Here is a 22,651-nt window from a genome sequence, read left to right as displayed (position 1 = left end):
ATTTAAAAAATCTAGTATTATACTATTACTCATTAATTTGTCGTTGTGCTCTCTAAGAGGATTAACTGAGAATCTTCGGTCCTCTTCTATGAGTAATTTATTGAAATCCTTTCTATCTGATTCCTCTATGTCCAAATCTAAGGAGAAATTAAGTTTTATGTCATTTATTTCAGAAATTACTCTCTACTTTATCTGGTTATACCGTGATTAGTGTATTTTCCATCATGTTCTACCTAACACTATTAGTATCATCCAGATTATGTTGAAAAGGACCCATCAGTCTAATATATTAATGCCTGCAAAATCTGAAATAAAACCGTCCAATGACAAATTTCTTTCTTTTATTGGCTACCATTTGTGGATCATCCAATTATAATATGGAATTCTAGTGAGGCTGGGTGGGGAAATATAATATATCGTTCAACTCTCAGTTTGTTATTGCATGCATGATTATATGGTGTTTCAGGAAGTGATCAAGACTCGGATCAGGGCAAAGGAGTTTTGCCAAGAATGCAAATTAAGGGCTAATTAGTAGCAAGGATGGTAGAAAATAGAGATCTAGCTAAACTAATAGTGTACAGCTGAAGATATGGCTTATGCAAGGCAGCCGAATCTTATGAGTAATATGGATGTTGTACCTGTTGTTAAAAAGGATAGACATTATATTTTAGTAGCTCATAGGTTGACATATATGACTAGAATATTTTTAGAGACCATAAAAGAATTATCAATATTTCTCTCTCTTTCATCTAATTTTTTATTTTTTTTTCTATAAAAAAAAAATTGTCATTGTGCTGTTTTTGATAGCTATTAAATTTTTTATTTTTTTTAAAAGGAACTTAAAGGTCTTGGGACTCCACAATAAGATAAGAGTATTTTACTATGGCATTTAATGTAATTATTTTAAATAATTTTATCATGTAAAATAAATGATAAACAAACATTGGAAAATTTTTTGTTAACATTTTACAGCATGATTTACTCTTGGAAACAAACATTTAAAAATTGTTCAATAACATTCTACAGTATAATTTATCTCATGGAAACAAACATCAGAAAATTTTCAACAAGTAAAATTTTACATAGAAGAATTTACATGGAAAAATTTTACACCGAAACAAACAAAGCCTAAACGAAAAATACATAATCCAGATTGGAGGTAGTTGTGTGGCTTTGATCCTGGTGATACTGTAGTTTCTTTGAGATAGTGGCCACTGTTTCAATTAGTGTAAAAATGGAAAATGGCCGGCCAACTTATTGTTGTATGAAGTTGGGACCATTTGAAAAAGAGTTAGAAGAAATGGTTTGATCCTCTTACCAAGAATTGGTTCCTGATGCGTATAGATACAGATGGTCTAAAGGGAGCAAGAATTTCTAGGAACATTTGAAACATTACATTTCGTCTCTGGGCAGAAGAGTCATTTTCAAGTAATCTAAGACTGATTACGCATTAATCAATATTGAATTGATTGGTTCGAGGTTATCCACAAACAAGAATTGTGGCTATATAGGGACAACACATATTTACTTGGGGCAGGAGGTGGAAAGTCAAATATAAGATAACAAAGGTCAGGGAGGAAGACTTAACACAAGGGTTAGAAAGGACCACTTAACCTTAGGGTCGCTCGAGGAATCACTCACCACCATAACATTATGTCGAAAAAAAAAAAAAAAAACTCTTCTTCCACTCTGCTTCACAATACAAATATTTATATGTGGAGAAGGAGAGAGAGGGAGACGTTGGAAGGGAGGGAAAGAGTTGTCGGGCTTTGGACAGTTGGAGCTTGGGGAGGGGAAGGGAGAATGAATTTGGGAGAGGAGGGGAGGGAAAGGGACATCGGAAATTATTGTTGCTGCATGACATCAACATGATGTAATGCCTTGATTGCATCGATCATGTCTGAGAAGGGATGAAGTTGTGAAAGTGTAGTGAATTTTTTGGTTGATTTGGCAGTGGCTTATGATCAACTGTTTTCTGTCAAGAGTTCCATTGGAAGAGAAATGATATGTCAGAATAGGAGCAGAGTAGCTTTAGAAAGTGGAAGCATTAGTCAAGAAATTGGATTGATTCCATGAGATAAGCATGGTGGTGTTGGTTGTAGGCATAGTTTGGTTGTTGGTTCAGGGATCCATTATTCTTTTTATTCTTTTAGAGTGAAAACTAGCATGAGTAACGATAGTAGTCAAGAATTGATTGAAGTGTGGCATCTGTTGGGGTTCCAAAAACTTTCTTTGAGGTGACTTGATTGCTTCTTTTAAAGAACCTCTCTAATTTTCTTCCCAGTTTATTTCTTCAACAGCTAGCTAGATCACAAGGACATGGACGGCGGTCTCAGTGTCTGAAAGGGCACTTGCTGTGATAATTGTATAGGTTTAGTTAGAAAACAGAAGTGCTGGTTTCCGACATGGTGGAAGTTTGAAAAATGATCTGTTCTTGTTACATGGATAGTGAGGATTCCCAGACAAAGTTTGGACAAAGTTTGGTAACTAAAGGTGTACTTGGATCAACTTGTTATTGAATGTACAAGGATGAAAAATTAAAAAGATAAGAATTGCTGGATGCTTAACCCTATCAGTATGGGAGAAACAACTAGAGTTTTGAATCAGTACCATGAGTACATTACTCCTGCTGTAGGTAATATTACTACACCTATTTATTTCTATAACAAATAAACTGTTGGGCCTAAAGTTTCTGAACTCTGTTTTTCATCTAATCAGAAACAAAATTTCCATCACACAGGTTTTTGTTAAGAGGGAGGGGGGGGGGGGGGGGGATGTTCTAATTATGGAAGTCATAGAGCTATTCTTACCATTTTCCACCTCACAATCGAAAGACATCCCCCCCTTCCTAATCTTCTTCTACTGTTATCTTTGGGAGTTTTAGCTGTTCATTTTGCATGATATGTTACTTGAAGCAAAAGCATCGGAGTTTCATGAACTATGGAATTCAAAACATCTTGAAAGTTGATGACTTATGTAGCTGCTCAGCTAGGCAAACACAGTAATACATTATTGCTTCAACATGTATTAGATCCTTTATCATTTTTTTCATCTTCCTCCATGGTTGTTTATTACCTTTCCTTACCCCAAAATCTCATCGGTTCTGTAGCCTTCTATTTATTTTCTGCATGTATTTCCATTTTCTCCATTGAAAAACGAAGTACAGATTATTGTAGACTTTTTTTATTTTCTTTTCTTTTCTGAATATTTAGTAGAGAACAAAAAATCTTGTAATATTGAATGCTTCTTTTGTATTTGGTACAGAGAGAAAGATTTGGATGAAGTACTGCAGTCCTGTACTGTTTATTCTAATGTTTCAAAAGGAGTGCTTGCCAAGTCAAAAGACTTGATTGCTGCCTTTGGCACTGATGATCGTTCTCAGATATGCTTGGAGGTGCTAAAATATGTTTTTATTTATTTATTTCTGTTGGAGTGTTTCAGCATATAAAGACTTTGCTCTAGAAAATTTCCACTATACCCTCTAAGATACAAATCGAAAGTGTCAATTGAATTGATAACTATTTATGTGTCTGATCTACCATGTGGAAAATCAGATTTTGAAGAAAGGAGAACTTCAAGTTGCAGGGAAGGAGAGGGAATCTTAGTTGTCAAGTCAGTTCCGGGATATTGCTACAATAGTAATGCAGAAGACCATCAATCCAGAAACTCAAAGGCCATATACCATAAGCCTGATTGAGCGGCTTATGCATGAAATCCATTTTGCAGTTGATCCTCATAGCAGCTCAAAGAAACAGGTGATTTCGCATTTCTAGCTTTCCCCCTCCTTAATAATTGAAAAAACTTTCCCCAGCCTTCTTGTTTCTAACTAGTTTAAACTTTCTGGATCTGGTTAGAAGCTTTGGAAACTAGGGTTTGAAATTTTGCAACTGGATTCATTTGATTCTAATCATGGTATATATGATAAAAGTTAACAATTGTTTAATCCCTAGAAGTATGGATTCTCGGTCTTGAAGGATTCTGAGATTTAATAAAGATGAAGGGATCATGAGTCATGACAATAGTTAGCTAATTTGAATTAAAGAATAGATTAGATCATGAAGAATTCAGGTTTAATTTGGATTTCAATTTCAAAAAAGCAGTTGAAAGCTGGCTTAATTGTAAATAACAGTTAATACCATATGTCTTCCAGCTAGGGCATGCATATTTTATGGGCCAACTTTGATTGGATTTATGTTGTTGTCACTACACTGCTTCTTCTAGTCCAATTATTGTGGTAAGTCCTACAGGCACTAGAAGTTATTCATGAGCTTCAGAAGCACTTCCCCATTAAAAGGTCCCCAATGAAACTGCGACTCACAGCATCAGAAAATCATTTTTCTTCTGTCATGGAGAAGCTCAATTCCTGGAATGCTAACATTATTTCAAAGGATGAATCTGGAAATCGGCCATGTGTGGTAAGTTTAGGGTGTGGGCTTTAAAAATTGCAGTAAAATGTGCGTACCTTATAATTTTCTTTTAGTTTGTACCTTTTCTCTGGAAGTTCAGTATGGATATTTGTATTTTAATATCCTTTTTCTTAATGTTTTGCTGTAATTTCAGTTTTAAATCGACCTGGCTGTATCTGTTTCTTGTTTTTGTCTTGGTTTGGGGGTTTGCCTGTCTTTTGTTCTGCTACATTTCTTCTTCAATAGTATTCACTATTCATCAAAAGAAAATCAAATAGCAATCACTACTAGCCTCTTTGGCTATGTCTTCTTTTGCTGGCTATATCATGACTTCTTTTTTCCTGTTTTCTCATAAATGGCGTTCATGCCTAATTGGTTGATCTTATTCTTTGCAGGTCTGTGAAATAGAACCTGGTTATTTCCGGGATTGTGATGCCCTGTTGAGGAATCTGCAGGGGAAATTAGAAGTACTTTCCGTCTCTGTGCATGTAGAGGGGGATGCCCATGTTGATCACTATGATGATCATTATGAAATTCCACCCAGCCATCCAAAGGAGACGATTGACACCGTCCTGCAACTGAGTGAGAAAATGCAGAAACAAACAATCTCTGCTGGAAATGGAAATGCTGGAGGGGAGGTCAAACAGAACAAGTGCAGTACGTGCAATGCAGTGGTGGGAGTCTGGGAGATGCAAAGCAGTATCGTGATCACTTTAAAAGCGATTGGCACAAGCATAATCTGCGACGGAAGACCAGACAGCTCCCACCCCTCACTGCAGAGGAATGCATGGCTGTCATGGAAGTGGGTGATTTAAAGGCAGATTTGAAGGATTATTCATATCGAGAGTGGAGTGCTGGATTTGGATTCAAACACTTTACCAGAAACATGACATGAGTAATTAAAATGCAGTGTACTAGAAACGCGATATAAATACTTATACATAATTGTACATACCAATTTTGTGCCAGACATGGGAAGTCAAAAACTGATAAATTATATGGAAAGACTAATTTTGAATAGTTTGCATGACCAAAATTTATTTACTTTGGATGCTTATTTACATTATCAAATTCTTGTGGCACTAATTTGGATAGGATCCAAAGTTGCTGGCTGGCTCAGTTGGCAAGGACTGGCACACACCTGCAAAGAAGTACTAATGTTGCAATGAAGCCATGCTCCTACTTCCAAAACTGTGATACAGGTATCCCATGGTCAGTGAAATGGGTTGCATTATAGCTGATCTCCTCCTCTTTGCTCATTTGATAGCATTCGTGAGTTCCACTAATGATTGAAGAGGATGAGGTATTGGAACGTTCATGGATCCGTACAGCAGCTTCAAACTTGCATCCAAGCTATCTGAGAAACCAATGTTTGAATGAAAAACGTTACTTCCCACCTTTATGTCATTGTACTGCCTCCTCCATTGAGTAAGCCACTAGACGTGCATCTGGTGTTCAAAACCTCTACTTTGAGGTCATGAAAGGCTTTGGAGACTGGGATAGACCAAAAACGCAATGCTTACTTTAGAGGTGACATCAGATAATGGTCTCCATCGTCTCCGACTATTGAAGGGAGTAAAATTGCATCGACCAAGAGTATTCCCATAAACAAGATAACAGCAGCAGGAGCACAGGGCACTGGTTTCTGAGATTGCTTCATTTGTTTTCTTGCAAATTCTTCATTAGGTTCAACAGATAGTGACTTTGGCCGGTTTCTACAACTGGCTTGCAATCCTAATTTGCATCAAAACTGGTTGCCTCAGTCTCCACATTATAATTCATACTAGACTACATATCCAAATGACAATTTATCATCTGATAGGAATAGATCCACCTTGATTAAATTTGGCCAACAGATGAACTTACACATAATCATAGCCATCATAGATTCTATTCGTGTAAGAGACTAAAACAACTTAATAAACCCCCCATAAATGTAAGCGTCCACTGGTCGAGAATGATCTTGTTTTCTGCATTTGTACCAATATAAGAGCAGCTCAAAGAGTGTTTGAACTTCTTGATTATAAAACCAAAGGAAAAAAAAAAATAGTTTCGGCGCATTCCACCTCTTGAAGAAAGAAGTTGAAAACCCCAATAAGTCATTACATGATTTGAAGGATAAGAGGAGAGCAGAAAACGAGCTTTCTTTATTAGTTTTTTTTTTTTTTTTTTTACATAAATTTTTTGAGAATCATTGAGCTGAAATGATTATAGCCGCTGAAGAGGTCATAACACCCAGAAATTCAGTAGCTAGAAACCCCTTTTGCCCTGACAATAAAGATCCCATCCACCTCCCATCTTTTCTCTCTTCAAGTTCAACCATGATTCACATTCTTGACAACCTCCTAGATACATGCCTGGATGGGAATGAAGAAGAAAAAATCCATTTACATCCAGTGCATGGCACCCTCGCAGTTTCAAGGAGAAAAAGGGATGGGTGTCAAGTCCTCGAAGACTGCAATTTTAATCCAGGAGGAACTCATTGTCTTCAGGAAAGATGCCCATACTGTGTCCTTCCAAGCATGATTCAAATGGGTCTTGCTATGGGGGATCCACCAGGTGTTTGGGTTCTTGGTTGGAGGAAATCACCCCAAGGATCAGCCGTGTAATTAGCATTCATTCTTTTAGGCAGCATTAAATAATCACTCCGACCATACCCACTTTCTCCCACAAATGTATAAGCTGGATGAGGAGGAGACAGAAAACAGCTCTTATGTGCTGGTCCATATTGTCGCAACGGACTTGAACAAGGAGACACTGGCAATGACAGGTTCACTCTGATGCTATCCCTGCAAATTATGAGACAGGTTATGTTATAGTAGATGAAGCCTAACCAGAGATGAATGGGTATGAAACATGGGTAGAGAAAATAATGTAAGCAAGTCAGGAATATTACGTAGTGCTCTTGAAGGCTATTGAAGATGTTACTAGTTGTGTTGTCCCATAATCTCTTTGAGGTATGGAGATATTTGTTCTGTTGGGGCGGAACTCTGAGGTTGTCTGCTTGATGAGTAAAATAGCATTGAAAAGGTTAGCTGAAAACAGATGGTCGTTGCCATATAAAAAACACAAACTGGGAAACAAAGAGACAAGACAAAGAGGCAGAAAAAAGAGAAGAGTCTGCAGAGCAGTCTTAGGAAATTTATTTTCTGATGGCAGTCTTTGTCAAATAAATAACATCCTTCTTTCCCCTTATTTCCCAGAATCGTTTCTTCATGGATCCAATAAGTCACTTTTAATCATCAATTAAAGGTCAATTTGTGCAGCACATCAGTGGATCAGATAAAGTCATCTATAGCATTTTGTTTATAGAATAATAATGACTACATGACCTTTTCCTTTTAAATTTCCAAGTCTAAGAATCATTATTTCAAAGAAAAAACTTTCATTTCAACTGCAGTTTATGGTGTCGATTTGCCAATAAACTATATGGTATCATGCAAAGGTTTCTGACAGAATCCACTTAGGAAGCCTTACCTAAATGGCCCTAAAAATCTTCCACGTGGAAGATGAGAAGGGGACCTTTCCAAATATCATAGAATGAAAGGTCCCCTGCTTACATGTCAAGTTTCATCCAATCAGACTTTTACAGTTGAAAAAATAGAACCTTGAAAATCCAAGACTACGGAAGAGTAGGATCGAATTAGGCTCCGAAATTTGACACCTGGGCTAATCCAGACCATGTCCTCTCTATCCAATGGTAGGGCTTGCCACATCATCTTTTCACATGGCTTAAAAGGGTAGACTGTTTGGAACCCCCTCATTATTAAGGGGAGGGATAGGCATGCCGCCCACTCCAGGTAAGCAAGCGGGCGGTAGTCACATGGGAGTGGGTGACAAAGGAGTGTATGAGGGTCTTTTCACTAGGAGGGGGGGAGAAAGGCAGATACAGTAGTGTGCCCAGCCTTTTCCCAACCAATCCACTTTCAATCATTCCAAAAAGCCAATACCAAAAATCATGAGGGGGGGGATTTCAAAGCAAGTCAATATGGTAGCTTTTAGTTGGCCAAACAGCTTTTATCTGGGAGGGCTTGTTTGTCATTTTCAATAGATAGAAATACCAGAATAAGCAAGACCCACAGAGTGAAAATCCCATTTCATCGCATAAACTTGTCAAGTGAAGGCTTGAGCACTTTAAATTAAGGACAGGCATCAGCCCTATGGAGTAAAAGCATTGTCAGACGGTTGAAATAAAAAAATTTCCCCGACTGATGGACCACATCCAATGCAGGTGATGAGACATCAATTTGATGGTTCCAGTTGACAAACACATGCATGTGCATGACCATCATCATAATAAAACAACCAAGATTATCACAGTTACTATTTCGTGCACAAACGAGAGAAACCATTCAAAATTTCCAATCTCTCAAACAACTTCTAATGATTGGTGGTAGTTTAGGGTGTTCTGCATTCCAGTAGAAGTTCACTTGAAATACCCATCAGAAAGTTTGATTAAGTAGATTAGAGGCCCTGAAATCCCAAGATTCAGTTTACCAACAGAAATTTAAGAATATTCGGAACTTTACCGGTGAGTGGCTGCCTTCAAAGGAATATCGGGGAACATCATTAGTTACATTGATGTTAGCAACTTTTGATGCAGCTTGGTCTCGGATGAAAGGGTGATCCATTAATTGTGCAGCTGTAGGACGTGCAGATGGATCCCGTTGTAGACAGAGCATCAGAAAACTCTTTGCATCACTAGAAAGGTGATCTGGAATATCAGGAATATCCTTGCTGTTTCCAATTTTAAATATTGCAGCCACCTGCTTATTAAAACAAAAGAAAACCGATGTTAGATTGTGCAAGAAAGTTCTCAACAATAATTATATCAGGTATCTACTATAGTATTAAATGAAATTTAATACAGACCCCTTCATATTGGCTCCATGGTGGTTTTGATGTTGCCATTTCAAGAACTGTACAACCCAGGCTCCAAACATCCACTGCCAGGCTGTAGCCACCAGAATTCATTACAACCTGAATTGAATACAATTAGATGACAAGATAACAATGTTTAGCATAATGGATATGACGAAGGATAAAAAATAAACAGAGAATGGTCAGAACTGAGTACCTCGGGTGCCATCCAGTAAGGGCTTCCTTTGAAAGATAACATTGAAGAAAAAGATGTAATCTGGAAGAAAACCCCAAAATGGATTATTGTAGAAATATAAAGTAAATAAAAAAGATAAATTTGATTTAGCGTGTTTTTTGTGGCATTATCCTTTGCATATTCTACTCTCTTTTTTAGTTGGGTCATCTAAGAAAGGGAAAAACCACACTTTACTATGCATAGTGAAGCGGTGCACTATCTGCCACATGGCAGTACATGGGTGGTCACTTAGCAGATAATGCAGCATTACTATATGTAGTGAAGCCTAGGAGGAACTTTTAAAAAGTTCAAAAATTGTATACCATAGTCCATAGCATACCAGAAGTGAATTCCCATTATCTGTATTTCTGGAATTGAACTTCTTTACAGGGTTAAGAGACGTACATGTTTAGCCATGCCAAAGTCTGCAAGCTTGACTTCACCAGTGGGACCCACAAGTATATTCGCCCCTTTAATATCCCTGTCAAGTGCATTTCATTTGAGTTCTTAAGGCAGTGATATCATTCTTCAACAGAAAAGGACGTGAAAACCAAGTAAATTAAGGTCAAAAGAGGGAGCAAGAACGCATATCATTCCACAAAATTAGCATAAGGAAGCACCTGTGTACAGTATTCCTTCCATGTAAGTAGGCAAGCCCAGAAAGAATCTGTCTGGTATAACTTTGAATAACCGGTTCATTGAAGGCACCATATTCCCGAAGTAATTTGTGAATGGAGCCTCCAGATACATACTCCAAATAAACAGAAAGTGCGTCTTCCCCCTGTAAACGTAAAATTTCAGGATCAATCTAATTCACTGTGTAACAAAACAGTAATAGGTTATATAAGCCTAGGTATATATTACAGAGGGGGGTGATATAAGAAGCCCAAACAATTGTGACTAACATAAGGGTTTAGCCAGCTATGATGCCTACTTTCACAGGGTCCCAAGAGGATCAGACTGAAATTTGGAGTCTGTCCTAATCTTTGGCATTTTTGCACAAAGTGACCCCCTTTAGACTCTAACAAGTATCTTCATGCTAATAGCCCAAGTTGTCACCATTACACCAAGCAATGGTAAAATTGATGAGCTTTGGGGGCAATCTTGGTGACAGACATGCTTTGAACTTGGAAAGCTTTTTTAGAAAGAAGTCACAAATTAAATTTAATCATACCAGTTCGCTCCCGTAGTACTGAACAATGTTTGGGTGCGAGAGTTGACTAAGCAACACTATCTCCTGTGCGAATGAGAAAAATTGGTTATAATCCCATCACTTCCTTTTGATGAATACCTAAAAACATGGCTAGGAATGAAAAATGCCAGAAGCTAATGTATTAACAAAAAAAAAATAAATAAATAAATAAGATGCAAAGTGAAAAAAATGCCTCAAAGACAGACAGATAAAGAGATACTTGGTTCAGTTGCTTGAGACATTCTTTTGAGTTTTGATCATCAGAAATCACCCGGACTTCCTTTATAGCACACATTTGTCCATTTTCACTGAAAAATGGCAAATAGGAAACGACATTGGTGTAATCAGTTATTTTCATGGAGTAGCACTTCTTACCCTCCCCCAACCAAATGATTCAAAAAGAAAGAGATAAAGGAAAAATAGAGCAGTAGGAATAGCATGAAAAGAAGAATTACTGCTACCTGTTAAATCCAACATAAACATGGCCAAATGTCCCTCTTCCTAGGAGCTTTCCTTTCTTCCATCTTGATCTAAGGCAATTTATGCTTTCATTGGCACCACTACTATTTCTTAAAGTGGGTGAGGTGCAACGATTAGTAGGAGAACCTGGAGGAAGTGGCAGTGGATGAAAATGACATAAAGTTATCCCATCTTCTTGTTGCTTTCCTGTTGGATGCTCCATACTCGTACCAAATAGCTTTGGATGTAAAGGTGATGAGGGACTAGTCGGCCCTCTTGATCCTGGACCTGGGCTTCTTGATCTTGAGTTTAACTTGTTTTCCCCATGTGCTCTGGGGTCAGCATTGAGCATTGTATTTGTTAGGTGAAGAAATGGAAAATAATCCATAAATGTCGTATAAAGAGTGAACACTTTCTTTTAATCCCCATTATCCAGTGTACTATAAACAGTTCAATTTTTTTTTTCCCTTGGGGAGGGGTAACCATTAGACTTTGGCTAGTTTCTGGTTTCCATAACTTAGCAATTATCCATGAAATGGAAAAACGCCCAGAAAATCTACAGGCAACCATATTGAAGCAAGAAGTGGGCACCCCATTAAAAACTGAAAGGAAAACGGTTAGTGAATTGGAGGGTTTTCCAGGGTTTCTTCTTTCAAAATACTTCAGCTATAAGAAACTTTTATCGGCAACGAAAATTTAAACGAGCGAGAGAGATGTGGAGCCCATAATTTTGAAAATGAATGAAAATCAGAACAAGTCAAAAATTTCTGAGAAAGCTCAGAACTAAAGAACACTTCAATATAATTCCGATAAAGCTCCCATAAAATGAAAAGCAAACAGCAGATGCAAAGCTTCTATTATGAAAGGGGAAGAGAAGATTTGAGGGTGGAGAAGCATAAAAATCTATTTTCATTCTTATGCAAATTCATTTGACAACAGAAGATGGATAACGATGGGGAAGAAGAAGAGGGGGCGGGGAGGAAGCAAAACTAGAGCGACCATAGGTGTTCATGTTAATCCATCGAATGAACTGATCACCTCTTCCATCTGAAACGATTAATCAATAAATTGAAAAATGAGTTACAACAGGATTACAGGACAATTCGGTTCGGAAACCAAACTCACAAGAAAAGAACATCTCCCAGAACGAACAAGCAATAATTGAAATTCAACCAAGATCAATGAAACCCAAAACCCAGAAACCCCAAGTCCAGAAGGATCCAAATAGAGGAGAAGAAGATAGATCACCAACCTGGAATTGCAGAAGGAAGCACGATCAGGGGGAGCGTCATCCAAAGACCCAGACGAGCTGTCACTAGAAACGGACACAGACCCAGACCTGGACCCCGAGACTACTCCATGATCGATCAACAGAGACGGCGCCGACGAGACGGACGGCCGAGGCAAAGGAAGCCCCTTCTTCTCCGAAACTACACCACCACCACTGTAGCCATCCGAATCGGAGCCCCAAGAGCAGCCGAAATCCTTGCTAGTTCTGGGAAAGTTACGGGTGATAAGAATCGCAGAGAGGCCATCGAAGCTCTTGGGCTTCTCCTTGCCCTTCTTCTTATCGTTCTTAAAGAAAGAAGCTTTGATGTAATCGTGATGGTGTTGTTCTTCTTCTGAGGCTTCCGATTTTTTTTCTTTACTGCTCTTGTGAGACTTCCTTCCCCACCAAGCACGCATGCTTTCACTTCCTTCGAGCCTTCTAAGTTCTAACCACAGCTGCAGAATAGCAGATAGAGATGAGAAAAACCAGAGAGAGAGAGAGAGAGAGAGAGAGAGAGAGAGAGTTTTTCTCGGCTTTTTTTATTTGTTTTTAAATGTATATTTTGGAAGGGCAGGTGAAAGAGAGCAAAAAGCTTCCAGTGGGTGACAGCTCAGCTAATGGAGCCGGCGGGCGGTGGTTAGATTAACTTAGATGCTGACATGGCGCTGTAGAGAGACAGAGAGAAAATATATTCAAATAATTGAGGAGAGAGAAAGAAAAAGAGAGAGGAAATTGGAAATGTGTTTGTGTATTGACGAATGTGTGTGTGTCAGTGTGTGTGCGTGGGAAGCATGTATGGAAGAAAACGCTCTCCGGCAGAGAATGATGAGAATCCCCATTGGTCTGTGTGCTAAAACGCGTGGGGGAAGAGGGGATGGCCAAGGGAGAACCTACCCGGACCTGGATCCGAGTCGAGTCAAACTGCCAAACCTTCATCCAGTGTCCGAATCCATCCACCCGATTTTATAAATGGGTATGCTCCTTCAGGTCTACCACATGTCTACAAAATATGTGTTCCCAATTCATGGGGATTACTCCATTTTTTATATGAGGTATAAATTCACTCTTCAGTCTCGAACCCCTCACTAAATTGTTCTTCAGAGAACTACAATCTTGGGTATACGCCCTACTTCTGTGGCTTTAGATGATCAATCTTGTAACATGCATGCTGTGTGTTCCACGTAGTGAGTATCCCATGACACCATCTATTGTAAGGCATTCCACCTAAGAGATTAGATACAATGAACTATTAGAAAATGTGCATTCCAATCATTCATTCTGTGGGTAAAGTATATCTGTTGTTTTAATTAGATAAGCCTATTCCAACCAAAAAATAAAAATAAAAAATTAGATAAGCTTATTTTGATAGTAAAAATGAAAATTTTCAAACACTTCATTTGATTGATTTTAAATTTTGTGGATAAATAGACTTCTAATCTCTATTCATATATCACGTTTTATCTTAAATAGATTTTGTCAAGTGATAGTAAAACTTTAAAATTTAAGACTATAGAAAGACGATGGTTAGAAGATGAACCTTAAGATTGTAATTTGTAATTTTTTGCCACTATATTGAAAAGTCTAGCAAACAAATTTGTAATTTTTCATATAATACCAATCTAAATGGACAATGAGTCAAGAGACTCGAGACATTCTAATTCATCTTTGATTTCTAAGTTCTCTCTCTAGGATTTTTTTTTTTTAATGTCTAAATGATGTCTATATAAGTGTGTTAAGAATTCGATACCTAGTTATCAAAAGTTATTAACATCTTTCATATTTTCCAAATATACATGTGAAAGGACACGATTTATTCTCATCAGAAAAAAAATATTATACTAAAAAAAATTAAGATTATAAGTCAATTGACACCATAAGAAATTCTTTTTTTAAACCCGCAAGCCAATTAAGGGTAATTGCCCCTTTGGTGGTCCTATGACTTCGTTGCTAGCATTATAGATTCTAAAGGTCGAAGCAGAACCCAATAACTCATTATCTATTAATTAAGATAAGAACCTAGAACCCATATCTTCATTTGCCTCACTTATTTTAAGGTATATCCTTTCGACCTTTTTCGAAAAAGAAAAGGTGGGCAGGGGAAGGAGGGGTAGTAATTAACTATAAAAAGATCAAGAGTAGTGGTAGTGTGGGCCGCCTTGCACTTTGGATGCTTAACCATTCATATTGTTTTGTCTTTAAAATAATTCTAATTCCTCAATAAGCCACCCCAAGGTATCTAAGGGTTCAAAAATCCATAAAGATGGGCTATTTGATAATTGTTATCCCAATATAACCTATCAAATCACATTAGATTATGTTGGAAGTTGGAACCATCCAAGATTCTAAATTGCGAAAGATATATGGTCCATATATATATATCAACCATACATGAACCTTTTTGTCTCCCACAACTTTTTTTTTCTTTAAGGGTAGACCCACAACCAATTAATGAAATCGACATCCAATAAACCAATGAAAGAAAAAAAAAATTACCCTAAATTTATAAGTCAGATCAGACCCAAGATAATTTCAATTTGAGCCAATTAAATCAGGTTTAGTATTTTAAATGGAAACAGTAATCGTTTGACCCAACTAAACTTGGTTTAGGATTATAAAAGTTAGTTTAATGAAATTGATAATGGAGCCAAGGTTTCAGAATTCATAATCGAAATGGTTGATGGAATTAATCAGAAATATGCAGAAAAGTAAAGGGCACTCATCTTTTGGAGTTAGATGTATATGATTAATTTTTTAAGCCAATGGTTTCCAAAATGTGAAATTTAAAAAAATCTATAGACTTATCTCCATGTCAGTGTTTTGGTAATTCTAACCATTTTGAATCTGAATCAGTGGAGCCCACTTTAAAGTCATGGCTTTTGTGCTTTTGGGAGTTAGGAACTTAGGAGAAAATTTTTTGCCTTTTTTTTTTTTTTTTTTAAATGTTATTAACTCAATTTAAATACCCAAAGAAACTTCTGCATCATAAGATAAGAGGAAAAAACATCACTTTCTATCTTTGATTTGGGAGAGCAAGTAAAAAGTGTTCCTGAAAGTTAAATGAATTGAAACCAATTTGATAACATAAATAGAACAAATAATACAAAAGGGAAAAGTCCATTAGGACAGGCTGTCTTGGTTTGGGTGGCTTATCAAATTTTAGCCATGGCTATAGCGCGTAGAGATTATTCTTTTTTTTTTTTTTGATAATTCTATAGAGATTATTCCAACTCCAAAGGATGTAGGAACACCTTTTATTAAATAATAATAAATAAATAAAAAAATAACCATGTAAATGGATGACGTGATAAATTTGATCACTGGACGAAACTTAAGTTTAGATTATCCACATGTCATTTTCGATTCAAGATCCAATTCAATCAAAAACCTCTTGTCCTTACATTTTTTTTTTTTTAGCTGAGTCATTCTTTTGTACTTCCACATATCTTCTAAGAATCTAAGGGTTTTTTCTTTTCCTTTTTTTTTTTTCTTTTCTTTTGGTACTCCTCTAACCTTAAATATAGCAATTATAGTTTCCACAAGCTTGGAAAAAAAAATTATTATTATTAACATGGAGATGTGAAAATTTATTGCTGCCGAACTTGCATGGAGAGGCAAATCAAATTGTTCTAGACCTTTCAATATTGACTAGGAATTTGAGGAATCAATATGATGTAATAATTTATCAAAAAAAAAAATCAGTATGATGTAATAAATAAGAAAAGGGTTATCTTTGATCATATCGAAGAAAGTTCATATGGTTAGGATCATCCGTTAGATTTCTTTTCCTTTTGTGGGGTAATATCTGTTGGATTCTCTTATATATATATATTGTATGGCATGAGAGTACTGTTGCGTTCATTTGGATTCTCTTTGACTCTTATTTTCTGCAAACATTCTCTTCTTCCTGTCCCATGACAAATTGATAAGGTGGAATATATAGACTTCACAATTAATATTTGACTCTCTCTCTCTCTCTCTCTCTCTCTCTCACTCTCACTTGGCAATTAATCTGCAATTAGTATTTGACTCTTTCTCGCTCCAGAACTTAGAATTAGCCAAATAAATTCACAAACCAGACTTCAATAACTTTTTTTTTTTTTTTTTAATTTATCCATTTTTACTAAGGTCATGAGGACAATGGAAAATGAAGGTAAGCATTTATTCATGAGATTAGGATTTGACCTTATAGTTGACTTGATATCTTTCTTTGGGTCGCACTTAGGTTGCCATCAAGATCTTCTCATGTCCCATTATTGCAATGGGTGTAATTGTTTTCATTTTTAAACATTTAATAATAGAGAAAAAGAATTTTGTTAGTGCAGTGTTGCTTACGCTAAGACACAAGAGAAGAAGGGTTGGATTGTGAAAAGACACCCCTGCTCCCACCTTCACTTTCCCATGTGTTTGAGAGTGAAAAACACAAGCGGGTAACATTCTATTTCCCAAATGTATAATGCAATAATCTTGATTAATCAAGACAACAGTTTGTTTTGCTTCAAGTATTTGGTTCCTACATATTTTTAAGCATCTCTTGTTTTTTATAGCATTTTCTTATGGTATTTCAGTTACTTTACGCACTTTTGTTTTTTTTTTTTGTGTGTGATCTTAAGCCGAATCCAAGTATTATTATGGAGTTGCATCGGATATGGATCCAATTAGATCATGAATTTGTGATCAATTTTATACAATAATTTAGGGGAAAATGTTTTTGTATGGAAGGAGTGTCGCCTCTGTGTCCAGATATATGGGGATTAAATGACCAACTTGCCCCTCAAAGTGTAAAATAATGCTTATGTGGATGCTTCCTTGTATAATTTCATTGGCCCTCATGCACGTGTTGAACCACACTTTCCCTTATCTAGATACATAGATTCAATTATAATTCTAGTTCTAGTACTTACATGTGTCACATGGTTCAAAGGGAGCCTTTAAATTGAACATCTGCTCAATCTAAAAGATATAAATCGTTCAACCATGAAAATAATTAAAGCAGTTTTTTTAAGTGGTAAACACAGGAGATCATATATTTTACTATCGAAATTAGTGTGATAATAAATGCTTTTAAGAATAGGTAGTTACCACATCATTTAAAAGTATTTATGCAATTATAAGTGAAGAATATATAAATGAAATTACTTTAATTTGTACTCTCTAATAGTATTTAAATTCAAGAAATTGGTCGGGGGAAATTGGTATGTCTATTCTCTTCTATTTTGTTGCTTTCCCATCTCTCTCTCTCTCTCTCTCTCTCTCTCTCTCTCTCTCTCTCTCTCTCTCTCTCTCTCTCTCTCTCTCTATATATATATATATATATATTTATAAATGGTCACGCGGTGGTTGGGGGAGAAAGTGGGTGGGTGAGGGTGAGGGTGAGGTGTTCAGAGTAAGGGAGATCTTGTGGGAGAAAAGGGTGAATCTATAATGTAGGAGAAGGAGAGTGAGTGGGGACTGGTGTGTTTGTGTGTGAGAGATTAGAAAGGGGAAGGAAACAAAAGGTGGAGAGAGAGAGAGCGCACCAATGGTAACTATGTGTAAGGGTACTTTTGTCAGACAATTTGTAAATATATATATTTTTTATAAATATATAAATAAATAATTTGTAAATAGTATTGCTAACAATCAAAAGACAATTTTTATTTTTATTATAAATTATATTTGGTTGGCCATAGATAAGTTTATCGGATCGACCCAAAAATTTGTTGTGGTATGTCTGATGGGGGCCACATTTTATGAACAGACGGATCTTAAGTCTTTTGTTCACATGTCAAGTGCTAATCCAAATGGAAATTTTCAACTAATAAATAGATTAGAACTTTGAGAATCTCAAATTATAGAAGATTGATACACAATGGTTAGAGAATCATAAGCGTAGATGGATAATAGGACACACATGGCAATGCATGCTAATATATATATATATATATATAAAAGCTTTGAAAATATCTAATTATTTATTTATTTATTTATTATTATTATTATTATTATTATTATTATTATTATTATTATTATTATTATTATTTTGTTAACCAAGGTGTCCAGGCCAAAATCTCAAACTATTGAATGAAGGGATTCACATATATATGAGGCAAAGGAAACCTATAAACGTAACCAGTATGGGACTATTTTCCAAACACTTTTCTTCATGTGTGGAACTACGTAGATGTACATAGATATCTGCATGGATGGCAAGATCTGCTCTAATGCCATATAAATATCTAATCTAAAAGCTCAAGTTATTTGGCAAAGAAACTCACATGCATATGAGGTAAAAAAAGATTTTAAGAGTAGCCTATGTGAGATTATACTTCCAATACTACAGAGGAACAGTTTCCAGCACTCAAGTCTCATTGAAGGAGCTGTTGACTTTAGTTCAATAAAATATTAAGAACCAATGGACACCAAAGGAAATTCTAGGTCAATCTTCAGGTTTGGATGTCAATGATCAAGGGATTTAGAAGAAGGGAGAAGTATTCCTTCATGGTGAGGTTTGCCACTTTGTCTTAGGTTTCACATACTATTATAGTGTTTCAGGATCTTTTCCAAAATATCTCTCATGTGCATCTAAGGCCCCGATCAATGAATGAATTTTCATTTACTGTGGCCTAAATATTAAAATATGATTCTACTCATTAAGATTAACACCCTTAGGAGATTCAAGCCAATGATTTCATTATACTCAGATCTATTTTTCTTAACCACAAACCATTAGTGATTTTCTTGTAAGGAAGAGCATATCTTTGAAAATTTAATTGTTTGTGTAAGATTGCAGATATCAATCAGCCAATAATTATCTTAGTAAATATATAAACTAATGAAAAAAAATGAAGTAAATATTTTATTCCTTCTCTAGTTCACGTTTGTTAAGGTCACTTGGTTGCGTCTTTTCCATGAACTCAATCTGGAAGAAATCAGATCTTTTGGCATGGCACGACATTGACTTGAGTCAAGTCAGTCGACCCTCTTTGTGTGTGTGTGTATTTTTCTTCAATAGTAATAACCTAACCAATCGATTTCATAATTCCTGATGATAAAGGAAAAACAGAAGTGCATAAGGTTGTGTGGCAGATTTTAGTGTGTGCCATCTTATATAATAAGATGTGGAGTTCAGATTAACACTCTCTCTCCATTCTGATCATAGATTTTGTTCATGCATCTATAACGGCATCAGTCCTTCCTGATATTGATATTGGTAGTGATGTGTATAGGCTGTATTGTAATGTTTCAGATCGAAACAACTTTTTTTTTTCATCAAGAAAACCATAGCTATATCATATGGCTCTACATCGATCACGGTCAATACTATATGAATCAGTCGATATGACCGATTTGATATCCAATGATAAAACCATGTTTTTGATCCACATGGATCCCATGTGAAAGATACTATTCTTTACATTATCATTAGTTTGATTAACATATTCTTCTCCACCAGGGCATCGCACAAAACCAATAATAACCTAATTCAGTTTCTTAGGTGGTGTTAATAGATAAATTATAAGTCCATTAAGATAGCAATCGTCACGACAAAGGTTCGATGTATATATATGTGTATGCGTTGAGAAGGAAGAACAGATACGAAATGAAGTATTGACCTTTGAGCAATTGTGGTTAGAGAGCCCAAACTCTGAGTTGGGAATGGATGGGATGGATTAGTTGTAGGTTGTCGGTAGATGCACTCATTCACCAACCTATCCAGACCACTATGCTGCATGCCTTTGTCTTTTGTGAGAGTTGTTCTCTGAGAGGCCCCGCCCTAACGACCCCAAAACTATAACAAATGCAAATCATCATAAAGGTTGGTTTCTTGCTTGTTCCTCCCAAGTTAGCCCAAATGAGAGAGAGCGAGCATTGATAAAATTTATAGGATTGAGTGGGTGAAGAGAGAATCTCTTCAATCATAGAGATTTGAGTCTTTGATCCAATGTAAAAAGGATATTTTGAATCTTCATCAGTACGGATGAGAATTATTGATGAGACGCATTATTTCAAGAGTTTAATCATAGCATCAAATCACCGTGGATGAAAAGAAAGATCCCCATGATGCTAAAGATTGGAGTCATTCCTACACTCTATCACATAATGAGTCATTGAATCTACCTGCCTAAAGATTGGTTACTCGATCAACTCCTCACAAGTGCATCAGTGCTTGATTTGCATCAATTTTCTTGCTTTCTAAGAAGTGTGGCCCCTATGTAGATCTACAATGTAATATTCAATAGGCTAAAAAAAAACAAAAGTGGTTGTACACCCCTAGTATCATGGGAATCCTTTGGGTCCACTCTGAAAGCCCCAGAACCAGTGAATGATCAATTTCGCTCATAGTCTTATGGGCCAACAGAGATATCAAGTAGAACGATCCAATAATCGAAACTCCATACTGCCTCTTCAGAAATAGCCCATAGGTTAATATTGTGTCTTAATCAAAGAGCATAGAGCATTTTTTACCCCAACTTGCTTAGACAAGTTCTCTTGTTGGATGGCAGGAAGGTTTGCTTGCTAAGTTGGTAGTTAGCTCCTAAATCTTTTACCCCAACTTTGCTTAGACAAGTTCTCATAATTGGTGGCAGAAGGGTTTGCTTACTAAGTTGGTATTAGTTTCTAATTCCAAACCCCCACCCCACCCCACCCCACCCCACCCCCAAGACTGCTTTTCTAGTGATGGATTTGGGCTTTTGGCTAGGCAATTGGTTGATGATTTGGATAGGGATCCACCACCAGCAGATAAACTTTATTCCCTAGCACTATTTTTCCATTAAGTTGGAATTTGATATGTGAGTAGAGGCTAATAATCCACAAATTTGCACCCTTCAATATTGGGATTTTGTGAGGAGGCCCTTCCTAGGTGTTCAGTGCGGTAACCATAATTCTCAACTAAAATAGTTTTGACATCTTTCAAATGTGTAATAAATAAATAAATAAATAAATAAAATATGACACATTAAATGAGCATAGTGCATAGAAATATTAATATGTTACAATTATGTGGCATGGGAGATCACCCCACACTTGGCGTTGTGGGAAACCCTTTCACGAAAAAAATATCATTATTTGGAACACTACTAGGCTAAAGAATACAATTATGGAAAGGGGACAATGGTTAGATCAAACTATTACATACACAGTATAAGGGTAAAAGGGGATTCATATTGAAGGGGCTATAAGAGTTAGGGATAGGCCTAAAACGATCATAAAAGAAGTTGTGAGAAATGACAAGTATGGTTAGACCTCGTACCAAGTATGGTTAGGTCTCACTTTTCATATTGCATTCTTCATCTTTCATTTGTTATGTTCCATTGTTCATATGTTTAGATCCATGTAACCGACTTCATTAAGTTGGGATAAAGCTTAATTTGTTGTTATATCCAAAAAGAGAAAATTAATTGAACTTATAAAATAAAGATTTTCTTATTGGCACACCCCTTAAGTTGTCTAATAATCTATAATCTTACTTTTTGTACCTTTAGAAAAAAAAAAATTTCCTTCTCTTTTAATCATAGTAAACCCTATCATTTTACATGTATACTAAAAAATTGAAGACAATGATAAATTTTGATAAATGATAAGTACCTGCCAAATTATTTAAGAAAACCCTTTTCATCCCTGGAGCAATTGAAAAAATGTGTCAAATTGTAAATACTTCTATAGAGTTGTCATTTAGAAAATCCCAAATTTACTCTAAAAAAAAGTTAAACAAGCCCAAAAAAATAAGAAAAATTAACTAACATCAAATTACGAGTTAGAGACAAAGAAGCAAGATCATGGGGTATCAATATTAATATATTATAGGCCATATCAATCTCGAGCAATACTGATACATCCATATCGATCTAGTATCAAGCCTTATATCAGCCAATACCAACGACCAATGTCAATATCGTATCAACCTCTGACGATACTGACACATAACGATTATCGGGCAAAACGATATCGATACCTTGATCGATGCTTAGAAGAGAGATGCTTAAGAAAGACAATCGTATATTTTGATCCTTAATAGCCATGAAGGCCTTTATTTATGCTAAACCCAAATATCCACTCATGCCTTGTGATTGGTTTCCTACTCGAGCCCTGCAGTGGTCCAGAAATGATTCTGGCTCCCACAGGGAATGGAATGAGATACTTAAATTAGTGGACCATGTCAAAACGAAATCTCATCCACATAAACCCTACCAATTAAGCACCTCACAATCTCATGTAATATCCATACCATTTTCTGTTTCCTATTTTCT

At 36.3% G+C, this 22,651-nt stretch overlaps 1 protein-coding gene and 1 pseudogene across 2 annotated transcripts; one reads left to right on the top strand and one right to left on the bottom strand.

Moving 5' to 3' along the window:
* Nucleotides 1-2,441: 2,441 nt before the first annotated feature.
* On the top strand, nucleotides 2,442-5,704 carry LOC122074431 (annotated as a pseudogene).
* Nucleotides 5,705-6,354: 650 nt separating this feature from the next.
* On the bottom strand, nucleotides 6,355-12,953 carry LOC122074472 (mitogen-activated protein kinase kinase kinase 3-like). Of its 2 annotated transcripts, none has more exons than XM_042639309.1 (11): nucleotides 12,405-12,953; nucleotides 11,155-11,484; nucleotides 10,914-11,001; nucleotides 10,676-10,738; nucleotides 10,122-10,282; nucleotides 9,907-9,982; nucleotides 9,484-9,543; nucleotides 9,279-9,386; nucleotides 8,936-9,172; nucleotides 7,303-7,406; nucleotides 6,355-7,195 (listed from the first exon to the last, which is right to left on the bottom strand). In XM_042639309.1, the coding sequence occupies exons 1-11, from the start codon at nucleotides 12,836-12,838 to the stop codon at nucleotides 6,934-6,936; spliced, it is 1,923 nt and encodes a 640-aa protein (XP_042495243.1). In that variant the 5' UTR covers nucleotides 12,839-12,953; the 3' UTR covers nucleotides 6,355-6,933. The 2 variants fall into 2 exon arrangements, with proteins under 2 accessions (XP_042495243.1, XP_042495242.1); XM_042639308.1 differs by having other exon boundaries at nucleotides 10,887-11,001; nucleotides 12,405-12,952.
* Between the last annotated feature and the right edge of the window lie 9,698 nt (nucleotides 12,954-22,651).

The sequence above is a fragment of the Macadamia integrifolia genome, chromosome 3 (assembly GCF_013358625.1).
Source record: "Macadamia integrifolia cultivar HAES 741 chromosome 3, SCU_Mint_v3, whole genome shotgun sequence".
Taxonomy (NCBI): domain Eukaryota; kingdom Viridiplantae; phylum Streptophyta; class Magnoliopsida; order Proteales; family Proteaceae; genus Macadamia; species Macadamia integrifolia.
This window is presented reverse-complemented; position numbering and strand designations above follow the sequence as displayed.

Bases quoted from the DNA above. Each gene is read 5' to 3' on its own strand.
- LOC122074472 (XM_042639308.1), bottom strand. From the start codon at position 12,838: ATGCGTGCTTGGTGGGGAAGGAAGTCTCACAAGAGCAGTAAAGAAAAA. The intron at 9,544-9,906 runs GTACGTCTCTTA...GTTTTCTTCCAG, and splicing joins ACTTTGGCATGGCTAAACAT to ATTACATCTTTTTCTTCAAT. The intron at 9,173-9,278 runs GTCTGTATTAAA...TTTAATAAGCAG, and splicing joins CATGGAGCCAATATGAAGGG to GTGGCTGCAATATTTAAAAT.